The 18,648-nt window shown below is 46.9% G+C and overlaps 1 protein-coding gene across 1 annotated transcript in view; it reads left to right on the top strand.

Moving 5' to 3' along the window:
• Positions 1 to 806: 806 nt before the first annotated feature.
• Positions 807 to 18,648, top strand: part of GPC4 (glypican 4) — a 109,123-nt gene continuing 91,281 nt past the window's right edge. The window contains exon 1 of the mRNA XM_004285473.3: positions 807 to 1,539. Within this exon, the coding sequence (XP_004285521.1) occupies positions 1,380 to 1,539 (160 nt within the window). The 5' untranslated portion in view covers positions 807 to 1,379. The remainder of the gene's footprint in view (positions 1,540 to 18,648) is intronic.

The raw sequence follows: 18,648 nt of genomic DNA, 5'->3' as shown, positions 1-18,648 counted from the left end.
AGCTACATGCTATCAGCAAGTCGCTTCTCTTCTCTGGGCCCCAGTTTCCCTTCGTGAAGAAGGAGGGTTTGGGCCAGAAGGTTTCCAAGGTCAACCCTGAATTTGCTCTGCGGTTGGCAGGGCAGCGGTTCTCCCGCTTCAGGGTTTGATTAGACCTGTAGCAGAACCAGACTGGGGGCTGGGGGGCGCTGAGAATGCCTGCCAGGTTTCCGAACAGGTCGGTGCTCCATGAGCACCGTCTGACGGAAAGCAGGTCTGAGGAGGCCAGGTGAGGCTCTAGGGCCAGCTCGGAGTCCCAAGTCCCTCTGGTGCCCGCTTCAAACAATGAGATTAATGCCAGCGCTTTCCACTCCTATCCCAAGAGCTGGGCGGTTACGGGCGTCCTCCAGGCTGCGGGGCTGTAGCAGCGGCGGAGGGGTGCTGGTGGTTAGGTATCGAGGCCGGAGGGCTCCGTCCGGCTTTGGCCCGCGGGCAGCGGGTCAGGTGGCCGCGCGCAGAAGGCCTAGGACTCGGACGTGGGTTTCAAGTCCCCAGCCTCTCGGTCCCCTGGGACTTGGGCCCTTCACCCCGGAGAAGTCAGCCTGTCCTCCCCGGGTTGGGGGCGGCGGGCAGGCTCCCCGCCTCCCGGGAGGAGGGAAGGAGGGAGGAGTCCCGCGGGGCGTGTCGCGCGAGGGCGCGTTGCGCGCCCGGTGCGGGCCCCCTAGGAAGTGGATTTGGACGCTCCGGATCCAACCCCGCTTCCAGGTTTTCTCCCGTCCCGGCCCTGCTTGCTCCCGCCCGTCTCCGGCCCCCCCGCCGCCCGCCCCCTCCCCCTGAGTGCCGCCCGCTGGGCCAAGTTTGTCGAGCGTCGCCGCGCACGCCGGCCAGTCAATCAGCGGCAGAGCTGAAGAGGGCACAGCCGTGCGGCCGAGGGCAGAGCGAGCAGAGCCGAGCCGAGCTAGCAGGGCGGACCAGCGCCGGGCAGCCCGAGCCGCGCGCCGCGAGCGCCCGCCGCCGCCCCTCACGCCCTCCTCGGCCCCCGCGGCGCCTGCCACCTTCCCCTCCTTCCCCGCGCCCCTGTCCCGCCTCCGGCCAGCCCGCCCCGATCGCTGCCCCCGCGGAGCCGGGAGGTCACCGGCCCGCGCCTCCGCTCCCCTGGGCCGCGCACCGCCTCCACGCCCTCCTCCTCCTCCCCGGGCTGGGCGCCTGGCACCGGGGACCGTTGCCTGACGCGCGAGGCCCAGCTGCACTTTTCGCCCCGCGTCTCCTCCTCCTGCTCTCCTCCTCCTCCTCCAACTCCCCTCGCCCTCAGACTCCGCTCGCGAGCCCCCGACTCCGCGCCCGCCCGCCACTTTCCGTCCCGCCCCGAAGGTGGGAGCGCGTCCGCCCCGGCCGGCACCATGGCACGGTTCGTCTTGCCCGCGCTGCTCTGCACCCTGGCCGCGCTCAGCGCCGCGCTGCTGGCTGCCGAGCTCAAGTCGAAAAGTTGCTCCGAAGTGCGACGTCTCTACGTGTCCAAAGGCTTCGACAAGAACGATGCCCCCACGCACGAGATCAACGGTAGGTGGGAGCCCCCGGGAGGCGAGCGCAGAGACGGGAGAAGGGGCCGCAGAAGCCCCCTCGCCCCGCCGCCCCTCGCGCCGGACGCAGGTAGCCGAGACGGAGAAATGGGCAGGCGCGCCGGAGCGAGCCCCGACGCAGAGCGTTCGCTGCGGACGCCGGGGCCCCGGGTGCGCAGCAGGCGGAGGGGCGCCGCCGAGTTACCCGGCGGCACTCCCGCGCTCAGCTTCCTTCCCCCCCCCCCTCCCGCGGTCTCCCTGGTCCCAGGAAGCCCCAGAGGACTCTGGCCCGCAAAGTGCGTGTCACCGGCTCCCTCGCCTTTTCCGGGTTGAACTCCTTACTGGGCTCCCCGCTTTGTTGTGTGGGTGACGAGAGGTCGGGTAGGGTGGAGGTTGCCAGGTTCCGGGGGGCGCAAAACGTGGAACTTGATGTTTCATTGATGTTCTTTAAAAACCCACTCCCCGCCTCTCTTCCACCGCTGACACGGATTAGGAGTTTTAGTAGCTACAGCGGCTTTAGAAGTGGCCTTTAAAAAGCAAACGACTCTCCACTCCTCCAAACCCTGACTTTTGGGGACTCTCCTGCTTTCCGGAACGTGTTGGACGAGAAGGGTATTTTCCCCCCTTTTCTTTATTTCTCACCTCATTTTAAGGGTTAATTGCACTTTAAATTACAAATCTTTGAAAGGACTGATTACTGGGAGCCTGAATCTCAGTTGGGAGATGGTTATGCAAATAGAGACCGCTTAGCCTGTGAAAAAGTTCACCGGCTTTCGGCGCTGGGGGTGCGTGGGGTGTTTGTGAAAGCCCTTCTTGCAGCGCTGGGGAGGCAGCTTTGCGGCGGGTGCCCTTCGCCCCTCCTCGCCAGGCTGGCGGCGGTGGCCGGGCCGATCCCCTCTGGGTGGCACTCATTCGCAGAGGCCAACTGTTGCGCGCAGTCCCGCGGGCCGCGCTGGGGCCAGCGGCCGCGCAGGTAGCCTCTTCGCCCCGAGGGTTCGGAAAGAGCCACGAATCTAGCTGGCTGATGGCCAGCTTAACCTAACGGAGAAGTGAGCGATTCGAGCCCCGGGGGCCAAGCCTCCATTCCAAACCTTTCATGGAAGTGAGCAGAGCGCGCCTTTGCCTCGCGGTGTTGGTCACCCGGGTGGGGCGGGCAGGGGGCCGGCAGCCAGCAAAGGAAATACTGTAATTTCAACCAGGCGCTTCCAAAGGCTTAGGAAGACTTGGGGGTCATTTTTTGGGAAGGGCTATTAATAACCTTGGAGATTAAGTGCGGTCATCAATTACATAAAAATTACAAAGGAAGTTGAGGGAAGTTGCTGGGCACTTTTCTTGTGTGACCGGCATCTATCTAGAAATAGAACCTAAGAAATGGTTGGAGCAGCCTAGGACCCCACGCACCTTGGGAGTTATCAAGTACCTCGCACGTTACTGATGAGAGACTGTTTGCCCTTGAGCTGCTTGTTTTTTGGGGAGCTCACGTCTGTCTTCACAGCGGCACGATTTTATTGGTTGTAGAGCCCTAAGAAGCCCTCTTTCTTTCCCCTCTCCCTTCCGCCCCGCTCGAAAAAGTAAAGTTGAGCCAGTAGCCACTGAAGCTTGGGGGCTCCACAGGTCAGACCTGGGGTCTTTGTGCCCTGCACGGTTTGGGCCCGGGGCCCAGTGGAGATGATTGGCGTGAAGGTTACAGTTGTCATTCCCACATTTTGAAGGGATAGATGCAGCGATGCACTTAATGGGAACGTGACAAGTTTTCATCTTCTGCTCATGCAAAACAATATGTGCCTTTGAGGTGGACTGGAGGCGTTCGGGGAGTGGGCTGTGAAATTGTCCTCCCCACTTTCTCCAGCTGTGTTCTGTGCAGGCTTGCAAGGGCAGGACATCTTCCCCCGCCAGCATCTCAGGAAAAATGAAGTTTGAAGGGTGCCCAAGGACAGTGCTAGGTGTTCCCTTTGATTGTCATGGTCCCCAGAAAACACCTGAGGAATGTTTTTGCATAAATATTTCTCTGGACATATTCCCCCTAAAGATAAGAGCGTTATTAGTGACCAGCAGCAGGAAATGGAAGCTAATGTGCTCACACCCAAAACATTTTATTCTTTTTGTCTTGTCCTTCATCTCCCTCCCAGGGCTGCTGCTTTTATTTCCCCTTTTGAATGACCTACTGGACTGCATTCTCCCGAGGAACAAAGGAAGTGCCTTTTTAGCTGGAATCCTTGGAAGACCACCAAGGACTTTAGCTCATGCAGTGCAATTTCGCACCACTTTCAACAATAACAAAAATGCATGACTGAATGGCTCAAAAATGTGGAGTGTTAGAGGCATTCATTTGAGTCTAGGACACTGTCACAACACAGACAGACCCAAGTAAATACCTTTAGACGGCCAGTATAGAAACGGGGTAATCTTTACCATCACCCTGGCCTCTCCAGCTGCATACATTGTCGTTGTCTTCCCTGGGCTCCACTCAGATAATTTTGGTCATTTGGGAGAGCATAGTCAACGTAGCGACTGGAATGAATTAGTTGCCAGGCACTTTCTTTGGTTGGGGGTGTGTGCGTATGTTTTCTTAAGTGCAAAAAGTCCAGGATTGTTTTCCAGGCAAAGGGTCACAGTGTCTGGGTGCCTAGCCCCAAGTTTAAGGTTTGATTCTTGATGGCCTTGCACTTGCCTTCTAGAGGTTTGAAGAGGTTTTGAGAATACTCCACATTCTTAAGGAACGTTTCAGTCTTTTTAGATTATAATTAAGATAATTTGATGTGCTCACAAGGGTGTCGGGGAGTACAGCATGCTGACAGGGCTCCGACCTAGGTCCTGCATTGCCTATCCACTTGACCCCTGAACTTAACCAAATAATGTGTAGCCCAGATGCCATGATCAAAAGGGATCTTTAACACAAAGGATGGGTTTTTGTTCAGCTTCAATGGGCATATCTTTTGGAGCACCTACTGTGTGCGATATTCTGTGCTTAGCATCATGGGGGCAGCAAGAAGGACGGGAGGGCCTCTGCCACCAGGACCTTCCCAGGTAATAGGGAGATAAGCCTTGCACACACACGATTGGAATACAACATGGTGTGCGATAAGGACCATATGAGTGGTACAGATGAGGAGAAAGGAGTACCCGGGGAGTTCAAGGGAGAAGGGATTTGGGACTAGGATATTAACTTACTAATGGTAGTTCAATAGTAAAAAAAAAAAAAAAAAAAATAGTATTTATAACAAGGAATTGTAAAATCTTACCATTCTCATTGCACCTCCTTCCATAAGAACAGGATAAAGGATATGCAACAATTGGCATTAATTACTAATCTAATCTTTGCTTGTAATTGTCTTGAAGAGTGAGGCAGTTGGTTAGAAACCTACTTCACCTTGCCAAAGGTCCCTTCCACAGTGACATCGAATGATACCAAGGAAAACTTTGCATCACAGGTGTGATTTGGGAGTTTTTATTTTCCTGTTCCCATTTACGCTCATGACCAGTGCACCTGTGAGTGTGCACGCATGCTCACATGTGTACCTCTGAGGGAATCACATAAGCTATGTTAGGATTACATGGGAAAACATGTGCTGGAGAAGTAGGAATACTTTCTTTTTTTTTTTCTTTTTCTTCTTTTTTTTTTTTTTTGCGGGGCCTCTCACTGCTGTGGCCTCTCTCGTTGCGGAGCACAGGCTCCGGACGCGCAGGCTCAGCGGCCATGGCTCACGGGCCCAGCCACTCCGCGGCATGCGGGATCCTCCCGGACCGGGGCACGAACCCGCGTCCCCTGCATCGGCAGGCAGGTGGACTCTCAACCACTGCGCCACCAGGGAAGCCCCAGGAATACTTTCTGATACTGCGTTGATTATTCCATGTAAGACACACAGCATATGTCTTTAAGAATTGTATTCCCTCTTACCTACTTTAAGTAGATGAGTTGGATTTTGCAGAGAACTTGTGATTTTTCTCACCTGTCAGTATAGAAATTGTCCCAAGTAGTACAGGGACTATCTCCTGGACATGCTCAAAAAAGAACTTGGTAAAAGTTCTGGCTTATGCAGCTCAATCTCTAGTTAGAACATACAAATATAAAATGTTTGATTCAGCATAATTACTATTTTCCTTTTTTGTTTGACTCACGTTGGGTTGCACGCAATTTCAGGATTAGCTGGAGAGTAGACCGAGGAATGAAAAAGGAAGGTTTTTTGTTGTCTCAGCAAGGGAAACATCAGTGATTATCTAAGTCAGTTGGGAAAGGGGTCTGTGGCTCCCCAGTAACATCTGTTTTAGCCCTGAGGTGGTTGCCATATATGTTCACCAAAAATGCATTTTGGCTTCAATGAAAAGATGAAAAGAGCTGGTGGCTATTAAGTGCTTTCCCTGGGCCTGGTCCTACACAAGATCGTCTCATTTAAAGTCCACAGCAACCATGTAAAATCAGAATGATGATTATATTCATCATCCCCATTTTACAGACAAACAGATTCAGAGGGATTTAGAAATCTATTCGCAGTCTTACAGCTAGTTAATGTTGGAGGTGGGATTTGAACCCTAGGTCTTATCTGACCCAAAGTATAGTCTATGCTGTGTTGTACAGATAATAAGAAAGTACCTTCCCAACTCCCATAGGGGGCTGGTCTTAGAAACATAAGCTATGAGAGGACCAGCAACTAACTGGTAAAAGACCATCATCACAGCACTATGCTGATGCTCTAGTAGAGAGATCCAGTCGTGTCCTTTGCAGGCAAAGTGTTGTACCCAGACAGAGACAATCTAATGTTAACAGTAGAAGGACTGTAAATTGTATTTCCTGGGTCATGGGGAGCCCACGATAGCTTCTGAGGAGGGGAATTTCGTTAGTCAGGCTGTTTCAGGAAGATAACTAGTGGCACTGCAGAGTTCAGGGTTGGTGAGGCAAGGGGAAGGCAGGGAGAGCTGTTGGGAGGCTGTTTTAAATAGTTCTTAACTGCCTCTTGTCTGTTACATCGGATCCATGGTCTTTGCACACAGCTGTCTTGTTTCCTAGTTCATCGTGTGTGCAGGCACACGTGTGTCTTCTTGCCTCAACTGTAAGTAACCTGAGGACAGATGGCAGCTCCTGGCATTTTGTGTGCCCAATGGTACCATGTGCGCGAGTGCGGTGCAGTATTTGTTAAACAGGGAGGGGGATGACAGATAATTGTATCGCCTTGTCTGGCAGGACACCGGTGCTATCATGGGATTATACTGCCTTGGTGATAGGTCATCATCCCATGGTCTCTTGCTCTCCTGGGAAGCTTTTGGGTCTAAACATTCTGAAGTGAAATAAATTTAGAGTAAGTCTCCTAGAAATGTTGTTATAACTTGGAGAATGTTTTTATTCTTTTGGGAGTGTACTCATCTTCACCACTTCATTAATAACCGAGTGTCATAGGCATTTTTCAGAAGCATTCGGAATTCTGTTTTTCTTTCCGCCTTGAGATATACTTCTTTTAAGAAACAAACAGTTGAGACTTGTGATGAGGCAATTTAGAACAAATGGAGAAGAGTAATTTAACACCTTAGATCCAGCATATAGAGCTGTCTGATGCACGTCAATTACCTTTAAAAAAATAAAATCTTAAATTTGTTGTCTTTACCAAGGTGAAGAACACAGGCTTAAGGATATCAATATTTTATATAAGCGGGGAATTCCCTGGCGGTCCAGTAGTTAGGGCTCCGCGCTTTCACCTCCTACGCCCTGGTCGGGGAACTAAGAACCCACAAGCCGTGTGGTGTGGCCAAAAAAAAAGCAGACACGAAAATACGAACAGGTAAAAACTAGCATTTTCAATTCCACTTGGCTAAACATCTGTTGCTTACTATAGAGAACATGAAAGTGCAGAAAATTCATGAAGCAATTCCATCTTGGAGGTAATTTGAAATATATTTAAGTTCTGATGCATTTAATTCAGCAATCTGGTGGGAGAGAAAAATCAAAGAGCTCCATCAACCAGGTATTCAACGTTTGAAAAAGAAACTCTAACAAATGTTAGAAACTAGGAAAAAAATTGAATGGAAGAGTTAAAAAAAAAGTCAGTAACCTCCAGGAAGCCTGGAAACTATGTAAAAACATCTTATTGGAAGCCCAGATAAATGTGTGCCAGACATCAAAAAGACCAGCTGCTTGCGGGAAGAAAAAAAGAACCCGGCATGACTAACTGGCAGAGTGAAAGAGGTGCTTCAGGGAAAAAGGCATCTTTCACAAAATGGAAAGTTTAAGCCAGCAGAAGAGGGAAGTCCACGAGGTATGGCAGGGCAGGTACAAACTAGAAATTAAGTGAGCTGAAAGAATCAGAGGTGAGCCTTGCCAGGGATTTGAAAAAGGGCCCATGTGATGATAATGGTGAAAAGGGTGGGCTGAGTCCAGCCTCTTAGAGGAAAAGCAATATGGCTTCTTTAAGGGGCAGCCATGCCTGATTAACCTCCCAGAGATCTTTGAAAGAAGCAAGTGGGTGGATACAGGGAAACAGACCTAGTTTAGATTGTCAAGAATTATGCAATGGGATTCCAAGATGGAGTATATTCAGAAAATGCATTTACTTTGGGATAGGTGAGGACATTGGGTTATTGAAAAGAGGAAATAATGGAGGAAGGGCGGGGGAAGAGGGAAGAAACCCCACTGTCCTAGGTGGAGTAGTTTACATGGAAAGGCCATGGTTTCTTGAAAAGAGCAGTTCTAGCCTAGCTCTGTGACAAATCAGTTGTCTGATACCTTTGGTGAGGTTCTTTCTCCTCGATTTGAAAAATGGGAGTGGGGTTGTTAGAATACTGGATTACATCAGTGATTCTCAACCCTGGCAACGCTTTAAAGCACCTGGAGAGCTTTTTTTTTAAAAAAATAAATTTATTTATTTATTTATTTTTGGCTGTGTTGGGTCTTCGTTGCTGTGTGCGGGCTTAGTTGAGATGAGCCGGTGCTATTCTTCATTGCGGTGCACGGGCTTCTCATTGCGGTGGCTTCTCTTGTTGCGGAGCACGGGCTCTAGGCACATGGGCTTCAGTAGTTGTGGGGCATGGGTTTAGTTGCTCTGCGGCACGTGGGATCTTCCCGGACCAGGGATTGAACCCATGTCCCCTGCATTGGCAGGTGGATTCTTAACCACTGCGCCACCAGGGAAGCCCTTGGAGAGCTTTTAAAATCCACTAGTGCCTGGGCATCACCCCAGACCAATTAAATCATACTTTCTGGCAGTGGGGCTAGGTCTTGGTAACTTTTTAAAAGCTCCTCAGTGGCTCTAATGAGCGGCCATGGTTGAGAACCAGTACCCTAGATGATCTGTGAGTTCCCTTCCATCTGTGAGATTCTGTGATTCTGAATTTTCCAATGAAATTCATCACAAAGTGTTATCTCAGAAGAGAGCTTTGATTTAGACCCAGTGCATGCTTGTTTCAATTTTGGCTAACTTGGATTTAAGAGGAACGTCTGGTTTATTTATTTATTTATTTAAAAAATTTATTTGTTTTATTTATTTATTTTTGGCTGTGTTAGGTCTTCGTTGCTGCTCGCGGGCTTTCTCTAGTTGCAGCGAGCGGAGACTACTCTTCAGTTGCGGGGCACGGTCTTCTCATTGCAGTGGCTTCTCTTGTTGCGGAGCACGGTCTCTAGGCACGCGGGCTTCAGCAGTTGTGGCTCGTGGGCTCTAGAGCGCAGGCTCAGTAGTTGTGGCGTGGCGCATGGGCTTAGTTGGTCCGCAGCATGTGGGATCTTCCCGGACCAGGGCTCAAACCCGTGTCCCCTGCATTGGCAGGAGGATTCTTAACCACTGCGCCACCAGGGAAGTCCAGGAACATCTGTTAAACTTGGGAAAAATATTTTTTAATCAAGACGCAAGTATATGCCATAACCAGTGATGCTTTGCTGAGGGTGGAGAAATAAGACTAGGACATTGAGAGTACTTTGGAGAGAATTAGACAGGAATCCAGCCTTGCTGTTGTTTATTGATTGTCAGTGTGCTAGGTGATACTTCTTCCCCTCTCTTTATTGGTAAAATAAAAGAAATCTCTTTATCCCTTACTTTAATGTCCTCTTTGCCATGTGTTTATTCTCTTCAAGTATCTTATCAAGAAATAGAAGTACAGTAAATCCCTAGGCTTCTGGTCGGCACAACCATCCAGAACACAGCTGGGAATGTGGAAGTAAGCAGAAAAGCTAAATGATGGAAACAGCTGTCATAAAGCCAATGCATTCTACTTGGAGAAAAGGCCTTCAGAAATTTGTCATCCGCAATCATTGATTTTTTTTTTTTTCCGGTACGCGGGCCTCTCACTGTTGTGGTCTCTCCAGTTGTGGAGCACAGGCTCCGGATGCGCAGGCTCAGCGGCCATGGCTCACGGGCCCAGCCGCTCCGCGGCATGTGGGATCCTCCCGGACGGGGGCACAAACCTGTGTCCCCTGCATCGGCAGGCGGACCCCCAACCACTGCGCCACCAGGGAAGCCCCGCAATCACTGATTGAATAGCTCTTCTATCAAGAGCAGAATGCTAGGTGCTGGGGATTCAAAGAGTTCCTTTAAAACCAGAATCAAGCTTTTTTGAGGCACTTACATTCAAATTAGGTAGATAGGGTTTAAATGTGGGAAGATAAAAAGTTTAGGTTACCTGGCTTCCCAGCACTACTTGCTACTCCTTACCTGATTAGGAGTAGCATGTAGTGCTGGTTGGGTTGTGGACCCATCAGAGGAAGGGATGGGTTTGGAGGCAGGCAACCACTGGACCGCCAGGGAAGTCCCTCAGGGCAGTATTAAATAATTGTATATTCTGATTTAAAAGTTCCAAAGGTTTTTTTTTTCTTTTTCTGCACCATGTAGCTTGTGGGATCTTAGTTCCCCCACCAGGGATTGAACCTGGGCCCTCAACAGTGAAAGCGCAGAGTCTTAACCACTGGACCGCCAGGGAATTCCCAGAAAGTATATTTTAGAAAGAGTGGGCATCTTCTAAATACAAAAAATTGCTCTTGAAAGCACATTACCTTTTTAGAGCACCTAGTTTCCCAACAGTGCTGGGTCAATGAGGAGTAAATTCTGTGTGTCACTTTGTCCTTTTCTGGAAAAAAAAGTATTTTAATATTAATATTAATACCACTGAGTATTACTAATTCAGTGGTTTACTCACTTCAGAGCTTTTGGTTGGTGATTTTGTTCCTCTGCACCTTGTCTTCTAATCCCCATAGAATGTCAGATACTGCTGTTACCACCTGCTGTGCTCAGCTTGGGAAACTGACATGCTGACCTGAAGCCACTAAAGGCAAGAGTTGGTTTTGAGTTAGAGGTGATAGGTTTAAATATGTGAATATTGGTTTCCCTTTTATACATTTACCAAACTAAGTAAATGGATAATCATATTTAAAGAAACACTAGAAGTTAAGGACGGGAGTACTGTATTAAGAATGAGGACACATTTGAGGGTCCTTGTCTCTGATGAGGTGGCTGTTGGAACCTTTAAAGGAAAAGAAGCTGTTGCTGCCCGGTCACGGCCATGTAGCTCCAGCTTTTATCACACTGCCAGGCACATGGTAGGTGTTAGAGAAATGTTTGTGGTTCACAAAGAAGTTCAAGCATGATTTGTGACTTTTGTATTCATTCTGGGAATGAATATTTCTATTCATCCATCCCTTTTAATTCAATTAACTTATTTTTAGCTATTTATTTTAAAATTTCGAATACGTTTAGTCCTAGATGCCTAAGTGAGAAAGAGAATCTTTTTTTTTTTTTTTACTTAGAATGTAGTGTTATTTCTCAGCTTGCTCAGAGGTGGGAGCTAAGTATTTCATGTGGTTTGTTTTAATCCTGGTAGACAAATGGTTGCTGCTTCTTACATTGTCTGTTCCAGACATTAACAGGAACTCTGCTGTACCTGCAGAGGTGCTTCTAGAAAAAATAGCCTTTGCTCCTGTTCCTTGCTATAGACTCTCAGCCAGGTGTTCGCGTCCCTCCCCTTCCCCAGGCAGTTCAGGTTGGGCCCCAGACAGGGTTGCCCTCTTTGTCTAGTCTAGCTCAAGGTCACCTGGTCCCCACTTCATCCCAGCCATCTTTTCATGCCAGTCCTTTCTCCTCCCAGCTACTTTGTCCGTTGTCTTTCGCAAGCCGCTTTAAGCCTGGCTTCTTTCTTGATGTTGGGCTTCTGTCTACAGGAGCAGACTGGGAAGTGGTTTCTTTTGGACTGCAGAGGTTTCCTTAGTTCTCCAAACCCTTGACGTCGGCATCCCAGCAAGCATCAAGCCGCAGAAAAAAATTTTCCCTTCAGTTATTGTTTCTATTCCACCAGCCGGGTTTGTCTCCGTTGAGTTTTCAGTCTGGTGTTTGGTTAGAGATGAAAACAAAGAACTGTGTCCTTGCAAACTGCAGTGTGAAGCATGTGGTTAACAGTTACTACTTGCAATGGTCCAGCCTGAGTGGGAGTATCATTTTTCTTGGCAGTCACTTCACAGAAAGTCCTGCTTCTTTGGTGCCAGAATAAGCAGTCATTGCATTCCTTACAATTTATAGTCAAATTATTATCTACTATTGTTAAAATTGCCTTAATTATGGAATATTTCCCCATGCTAAGATTTTAAAAAGCAACGCAAGACAACTTTTCACTGGTGTACTTCAGAAATAGTCCTTAAAAATCACTCTCTGACTAGGATGTCAGAGGCTATGATGAGGAATCGTTTTTTGTTTTTATGGGGAGAATTTTTTTTTTTAAGGGGAGGAGTGCAGTGGGTTCACTTTAGACCGAATCCTAACTAACTGCCCCCAGCTGGCTGGTTGGTTAATATTCTGCCTTGTTTATCCCCAGTTTGGAAGTAACTTTCTTTTTCCCCTGCCTCTTCAGGTCCCACAAGCCTGGATTCATTCTGGGAAGAAGGCTTTACTGGTGGGAGGTGGGTTGATCATTAAGCAGTGTGGCGATGGGAGAAGATGGTCTTGCGTCTTTCAGGTTGGAGGGCAAATGAAGAAATCAGAACCTTCCAAGATAAGAGACTGTTCGTTTTCTTGGGATCAGAACAAAGGTTTAGGTGACTGGGTGGGCAATGTTTCTGTTTAGATGCTCTCTCAGAATCTCTGCCTTTGAGCTCTGCTTTCAATATGGATCCAAGAATCTGTCCTCTTCTCTACCACCTCGGTAACTACTGTCCTGATCTCATCTCCCATCACCTCTTCCCTGGATGATCACAGCTGCCTCTGACGAGTCTCTCTGCTCTGGCTCTTGCTCCTGCTCCAGCCTCTTCCCCACCAGTGTGTTCCCAGCACATTAGCCAGCGTGATCCTATTCTGTTAAACCTCACTCTGACCTTATCACTTGTGCTCAAAGTGCTCCAGTGACTCCCATTGCCACCCAGACCGAAAGCCAGAAGCTTAGGAGGCCTTACAGGGTCTGCCTCTGGCCCCCTCCCATGCCAGCCTGCGCTTTTTATCATTTTCCCCCATATACTGGTCTGTCTTCCTCAGCAGGGCTGGCTCCCTCACAGGGTTCTGGGCTTTGCTTACCTATCCCTTTCATGGAGGAGCCTTTCCTGACCTCTGTGTAAGCTAGAATGCCTCGCACAGACACTTTGTCCCTCTCCCCCACTGCTTTGTTCAGTTCTCACAATCTGACCTAAGGGCAGGGACTTTGCCTCTTTTACTCACTGCCCTACACCTAGTGTCTAGTGTGTTGCTTGCACTCGGATGTTTCTTGAATGAATGCATGAGCGATTCCTCCTGGCAAGTAGCGTGCTCTTAACCGTCCGAAAGCTTTTTCCTGACTAAGAGCATCCTACTTGTGAGTGTGAGGCTACACATCTGACCCTCCATCTGTAGAAGGAGGGTGCCTAGGCCGAAGGTTCATTCAGCAACTACTTTCGAGTACCTCTGAATTGATGGGGCACTGAGGGTGAGGCAGCGACCAAAGAGGACACAGGCTTCGCATGCATGGCGTCACGGTCTAAACGGCGAGACACGTATTGACTTGGTAGTTCTCCAAATCAGTATTTAGTGACAGTTCTGATAACTGCTTTGAAGGAGAAGTAGTCTTGAGTGCATACTGCACATGACCGGAGTGGAGCACAGTGTGCTGGAACTTTCGACCCCCCATTTAGGCCCGTGGGGCTTTTCTCACTTCCTAGGAGATGTGCGTTTTCCACCATCACAACCACCGCCCCTGCAACTTGAATGGCAGGGTCTGTTGCTGCCAGTGGGTCCTGAGGCGAAGGCCGGAGTACTTGGAACAGCACAGGGGAGATGGGCCTAAGTTAGCGAGGCTTACACGGAGCACTCTTCTCTGGTTTTATCTCTTGGCCATCATTTTAGAGATGGGGCTTACGTGGGCACCAGAAAGTGCACGGTGAACTCTTGTGTCACCTTTGCACGGTTGTCTTCTGTTCTCGGGGTGCTCCGTGGAGGAACCACCAGGTACCATGAGTACTGAAGCCTCCAGGTTTCTGTGAAAGGTCAGCGTCCACTCTTAGCCCCACAGAGACCACAGAAATGCTAGTTTTTAGAAAATATTTTATTGAAGTATAGTTGATTTACAATGTTGTGTTTAATTTCTACTTTGCAGCAAAGTGATTCAGTTATACATATATATTCTTTTTCATATTCTTTTCCATTATGGTTTATCACAGGATACTGAATATAGTGCCCTGTGCTGTACAGTAGGACCTTGTTGTTTATCTATCCTGTATATAATAGTTTGCATCTGCTAATCCCAAACTCCCAATCCTTCCCTCCCCCACCCCTCCCCCTTGGCAACCACAAGTCTGTTCTCTATATCTGTGAGACTGTTTTTGATTCGTAGGTATGTTCATTTGTGTCGTATTTTAGATTCCACATGTAAGTGATATCATGTGGTATTTGTCTCTCTCTACTTACTTCACTTAGTATGATAATCTCTAGGTCCACCCATGTTTGCTGCAAATGGCATTATTTCATTCTTTTTAATGGTTGACTAATATTCTGTGTATATACATATGTATACATACATATGTGTATTATATATACACGTGTGTGTATATATACATATATGTATGCATGTACACCACATCTTCTTTATCCATTCATTTGTCGAGGGACATTTAGGTTGTTTCCATGTCTTGGCTATTGTAAATGGTGCTGCTATGAACATTTACATAGCGTGTATCTTTTCAAATTATACTTTTGTCTGGGTATATGCCCAGGAGTGGGATTGCAGGATCATATGGTAACTCTGTTTTTAGTTTAAGGAACCTCTGTACTGTTTTCCTTAGTGGCTGCACTAATTTACATTCCCACCAACAGTGCAAGAGGGTTCCCTTTTCTCCATCCTCTCCAGCATTTATTATTTGTAGACTTTTAAATGATGGCCATTCTGCCTGGTGTGCGGTGGTACCTCGTTGTTTTTGATTTGCATTTCTCTAATAATTGAAATGCTAGTTTTTTTGACCAGTGAGTGGCTCAGCATGAAGCCCTCCGGCCCCTCAGTGACTATTCCAGTAGAATTCTGGGTCAGCAGAAATGGGCCAGATGCTCTTGCCAGTTGGTAGCAGGATTCCTTCCCTCTCCAAGCCTTTATGAATGGCAACCAAGTGTGCAGGTCTCCAAGACAGGGGGACCCTGGCTGTGCGGATGAGTGCAGAGGCTGGCCAGGGAGATAGGATTGTAAGGGAATGCAGCCCACGTGATAAGTGTTCTAGCAGTTATCATCGGAACAGGATGGGAAGGAGCATTCCCTGCCGTACATTGAGCCCCTCAGAACAGGGTTGTCCCCATTTCAAGAAGGAGTGTATTTCAGAATTTTATTATATATATATTTTTAAATTGAAATAGGATTGATGGTTTTCAGAATTTTAGATGAGTACTCTGGATAAAAGTAGGGCCTTATTTTTGTTAGTATGTTCGGAAATTCCAAGCTCTAATGAGGAACCCTGAGGCTGAATTATGTATAGGCACCACCTTGCGTGCTTGACAGTTTTACCTACCAGTGCACAAGTAGTCATGAGATCCCAGTATTCCCAGTGTTTCCCGGTTACAAACCAGTGGTTTTCACCATCTTCTAATCCAGACCCCCTCCTTTTACAGCAAGGACAGTCTGTATTGCAGTGTTGAAGGCTGAAGCCCCAAGCTCTTGATTTAACGTAGTGAACTGGCTGTATCTGTAGTAAATGGGTGCGTATGTTTGTATGCAAGGGCCAAGTCTTGCGTAGATATGCAGATTAAGGTGTTCCCTATTTTATATATGGATTTAAATATGAAGATTTTGGCATATGCCCTATTTTAAATACAATAGGCTGGCACTATCAATATATAAGGATAAGTTGCCTGATTAAAAATAGAAACAAGCATTTTGTTTCTTGTTGTCCAATCAAGCAAATGGTCCATATGCTATGAAGTACTCATGGTTTGGACTAAGATGTGTGGGTTCATGCTGGGACAAACCAGTCCTTAGCTATCTAAACATAGCTTTAAGTTTAGGGAGAAGTGATTAATTGTCTCTGGTTTTATTTTTAAAACAGACACAGCATGGAGCATTTTTTCCAATAACCTGTTAGTGTTTCTCTTAGAGCCCAGAGATTTTCTTCGTTGCTCCTAAGCTCAAGAATGAAGTAAAATACAGTGAGATTCTGGGATAATGGAGGCTGAGGCTAAGCTTGTTTATCTCTGCTGGATCTGTAATAAAAGGGTTTCCTAGGCAAATGAATGGTGTAAATAAGATCTTAGGAGATGTTTGACACCTGCATAGGGGAAGCCAGGATCTCCGAACACCTCAGGAACAGCCATTTTAATTGAAACCATTGTGTTAATTACAAGTATCTCTCTGTTTATTGAAGTAGGGTCTCTAAGTTACTATGGTGGGAGAGTGGGAAGTCACTTTGGGTTTAAAAGTGATAAATCTGTGTTTCTTTAAAATATTGTATAATTCAACTCATATTCCCTCCAATTAGTCAAATTTATAGAAGGCATTTCTGTAATTGACCATAGCAACATGAGCAACTAATGGCAGTTCTGCTGTTAGGGCAGGATATGTTTTCCTTCTTGAAGTCCCAGCAGCTGTTGTATCCTCAGAGTTTTCAGAAGGGAAAAACAACCCGAAAAATTGAGATGTGTTTTTCATGTGAGAGGAATGCAAGCTGATCACTAAGAATAAAGGGAAATGACTGCATTGGCGCAGTTATTAATTTCAGAAATGTCTTTGAATCTGTGCTATATGCCGGAGTGTTATGCCAATGCTTTGTGGCTTCCTGGGGTGACACTTAAGAAATGTAAGATTTAGATCCTGTATTTTGCCAAATACGAATTGCCTCAGTATTAAGTGTTTTTCTTAAAAATTGGTTGTAAAGGAATTTTTCACCATTTTCAAGTTACTTGATGTGTGATCAAACCTTAAATTTTCATAATAGTGTATATTTAGTAGTGTACGCTCTTGTGGAAGAAAGCAGAACCCCAACTGCAGACAGCTTCCAAGGGACCATTAAAATGTCCTTAAAGTATTTCACTTGTATAGTCATTCTTGGAAATGAAGGACAATTTTGATCCTTAATTTAAAAAAGGAAGAATAGGGCTTCCCTGGTGGCACAGTGGTTGAGAATCCGCTGCTAATGCAGGGGACACGGGTTTGATCCCTGGTCCGGGAAGATCCCACATGCTGCGGAGCAACTAAGCCCGTGCACCACAACTACTGAGCCCGCGTGCCACAACTACTGAAGCCTGCGCGCCTAGAGCCTGTGCTTTGCAACGAGCCCGCGCGCCTAGCGCCCGTATGTTGCCACCGCAACGAGTAGCCCCCACTTACCACAACTAGAGAAAGCCCACACACATCAACGAAGACCCAGTGCAGCCAAAAATGAATGAATGAATGAACTTATGTTAAAAAAGGAGTTACTCCCTCTTAATTGGAGGGAATATTAAAAAGGAAAAAAAAGGAAGAATAGGTACTTCCTTGGCCATCCAGTGGTTAGGACTCCAAGCTTCCACTGCAGGGGGCACGGGTTTGATTCCTGGTGGGGGAACAGATCCCACATGCTGTGTGGCACAGCCAAAATAACAAAACAAAACAAAACCCCAGGAAGAATAGCAGGACATTTTACTCCAGATAAATGTAAAATGTTGGAGATTTCTTCAAATACCACATCACTTCAGTACGTTTCTTGGTTGTATTGAATTCTGTCCACTGAAGTAGTTGACTTTTGTGCTTTTGTTCTTTTCTAAACGATTTATTGTAACCTTGACCAGGCCTTTCTCATCTCCTTTCTCTTCTCTTCCTTTCCTAATATTTGTTTTGTTTAATCAGTCAATATTGATACATTTTTTCCATTTTAAAAAAACAACCAAGAGGGACTTCCCTGGTGGTCCAGTGGCTGGGCCTTCAGCACTCCCAATGCAGGGGGCCCAGGTCCAATACATGGTCGGGGAACTAGTTCCCGCATGCCATAACCAAAGATCCTGCATGCCGCAACCAAGACTCAGCGCAGCCATATAAATAAATATTAAAAAAAAAAACAACAAGAAGAGGCTAACGTGATTTCATTAGCCCTCTAATTGCTTTATTAATGGAAACCTGTTGGTCTGTTCAAGAGCGAGGGTGCTGGTGACCGGTTCTTCAACCATATGTCTTTAATTTTTAAAAATCTGGCAGGGCCTGAAACTTTGAGAAGTCATGTCATTTTCTTCCAAGGTTTTAAAAATTTAACTGTAATATAAACCCTACCTACTTAAGATTATTTAATCCATATTCAGTAAGATTCCTACAATCATAGTGATCATCATTATTTTAGTTACAATAGATAGTATGTACTGAGCACTCATTATGGGTCTGTTTGGAAAGCATTATGTAGAGTAACCCATTTTATATAAACAGAAAATAAAAAGACACGATGGAAGGAGAAGGGAATGAGGAATTGTAAAAGCAAGGCTTATGCCAGTGAATGGGCTATGCCAGTAGGCTTTCCAGGTAGCATTTATCTGAGAAAAAGAAACCTGACAGTTCTTCAGGCAGGACACTTTCTTGTTGTTACTAAACCTGGAACGAATTTATTATATAGGGTTTTACGTAAAAGACATCAAACAGTGTAATAATCAGTGTCATCAATATGATGTCATTTATTGTACTGATCTCCCATAAAAACCCCAAGAAACAACATTTGAGAAATTCAGTCTGGCTTTCAGATCCATGGTAT

The sequence above is a fragment of the Orcinus orca genome, chromosome X (genome assembly GCF_937001465.1).
Source record: "Orcinus orca chromosome X, mOrcOrc1.1, whole genome shotgun sequence".
Classification (NCBI taxonomy): domain Eukaryota; kingdom Metazoa; phylum Chordata; class Mammalia; order Artiodactyla; family Delphinidae; genus Orcinus; species Orcinus orca.
Note: the sequence above shows the minus strand (reverse complement) of the source record. Positions and strands in the feature narration are given on the sequence as shown.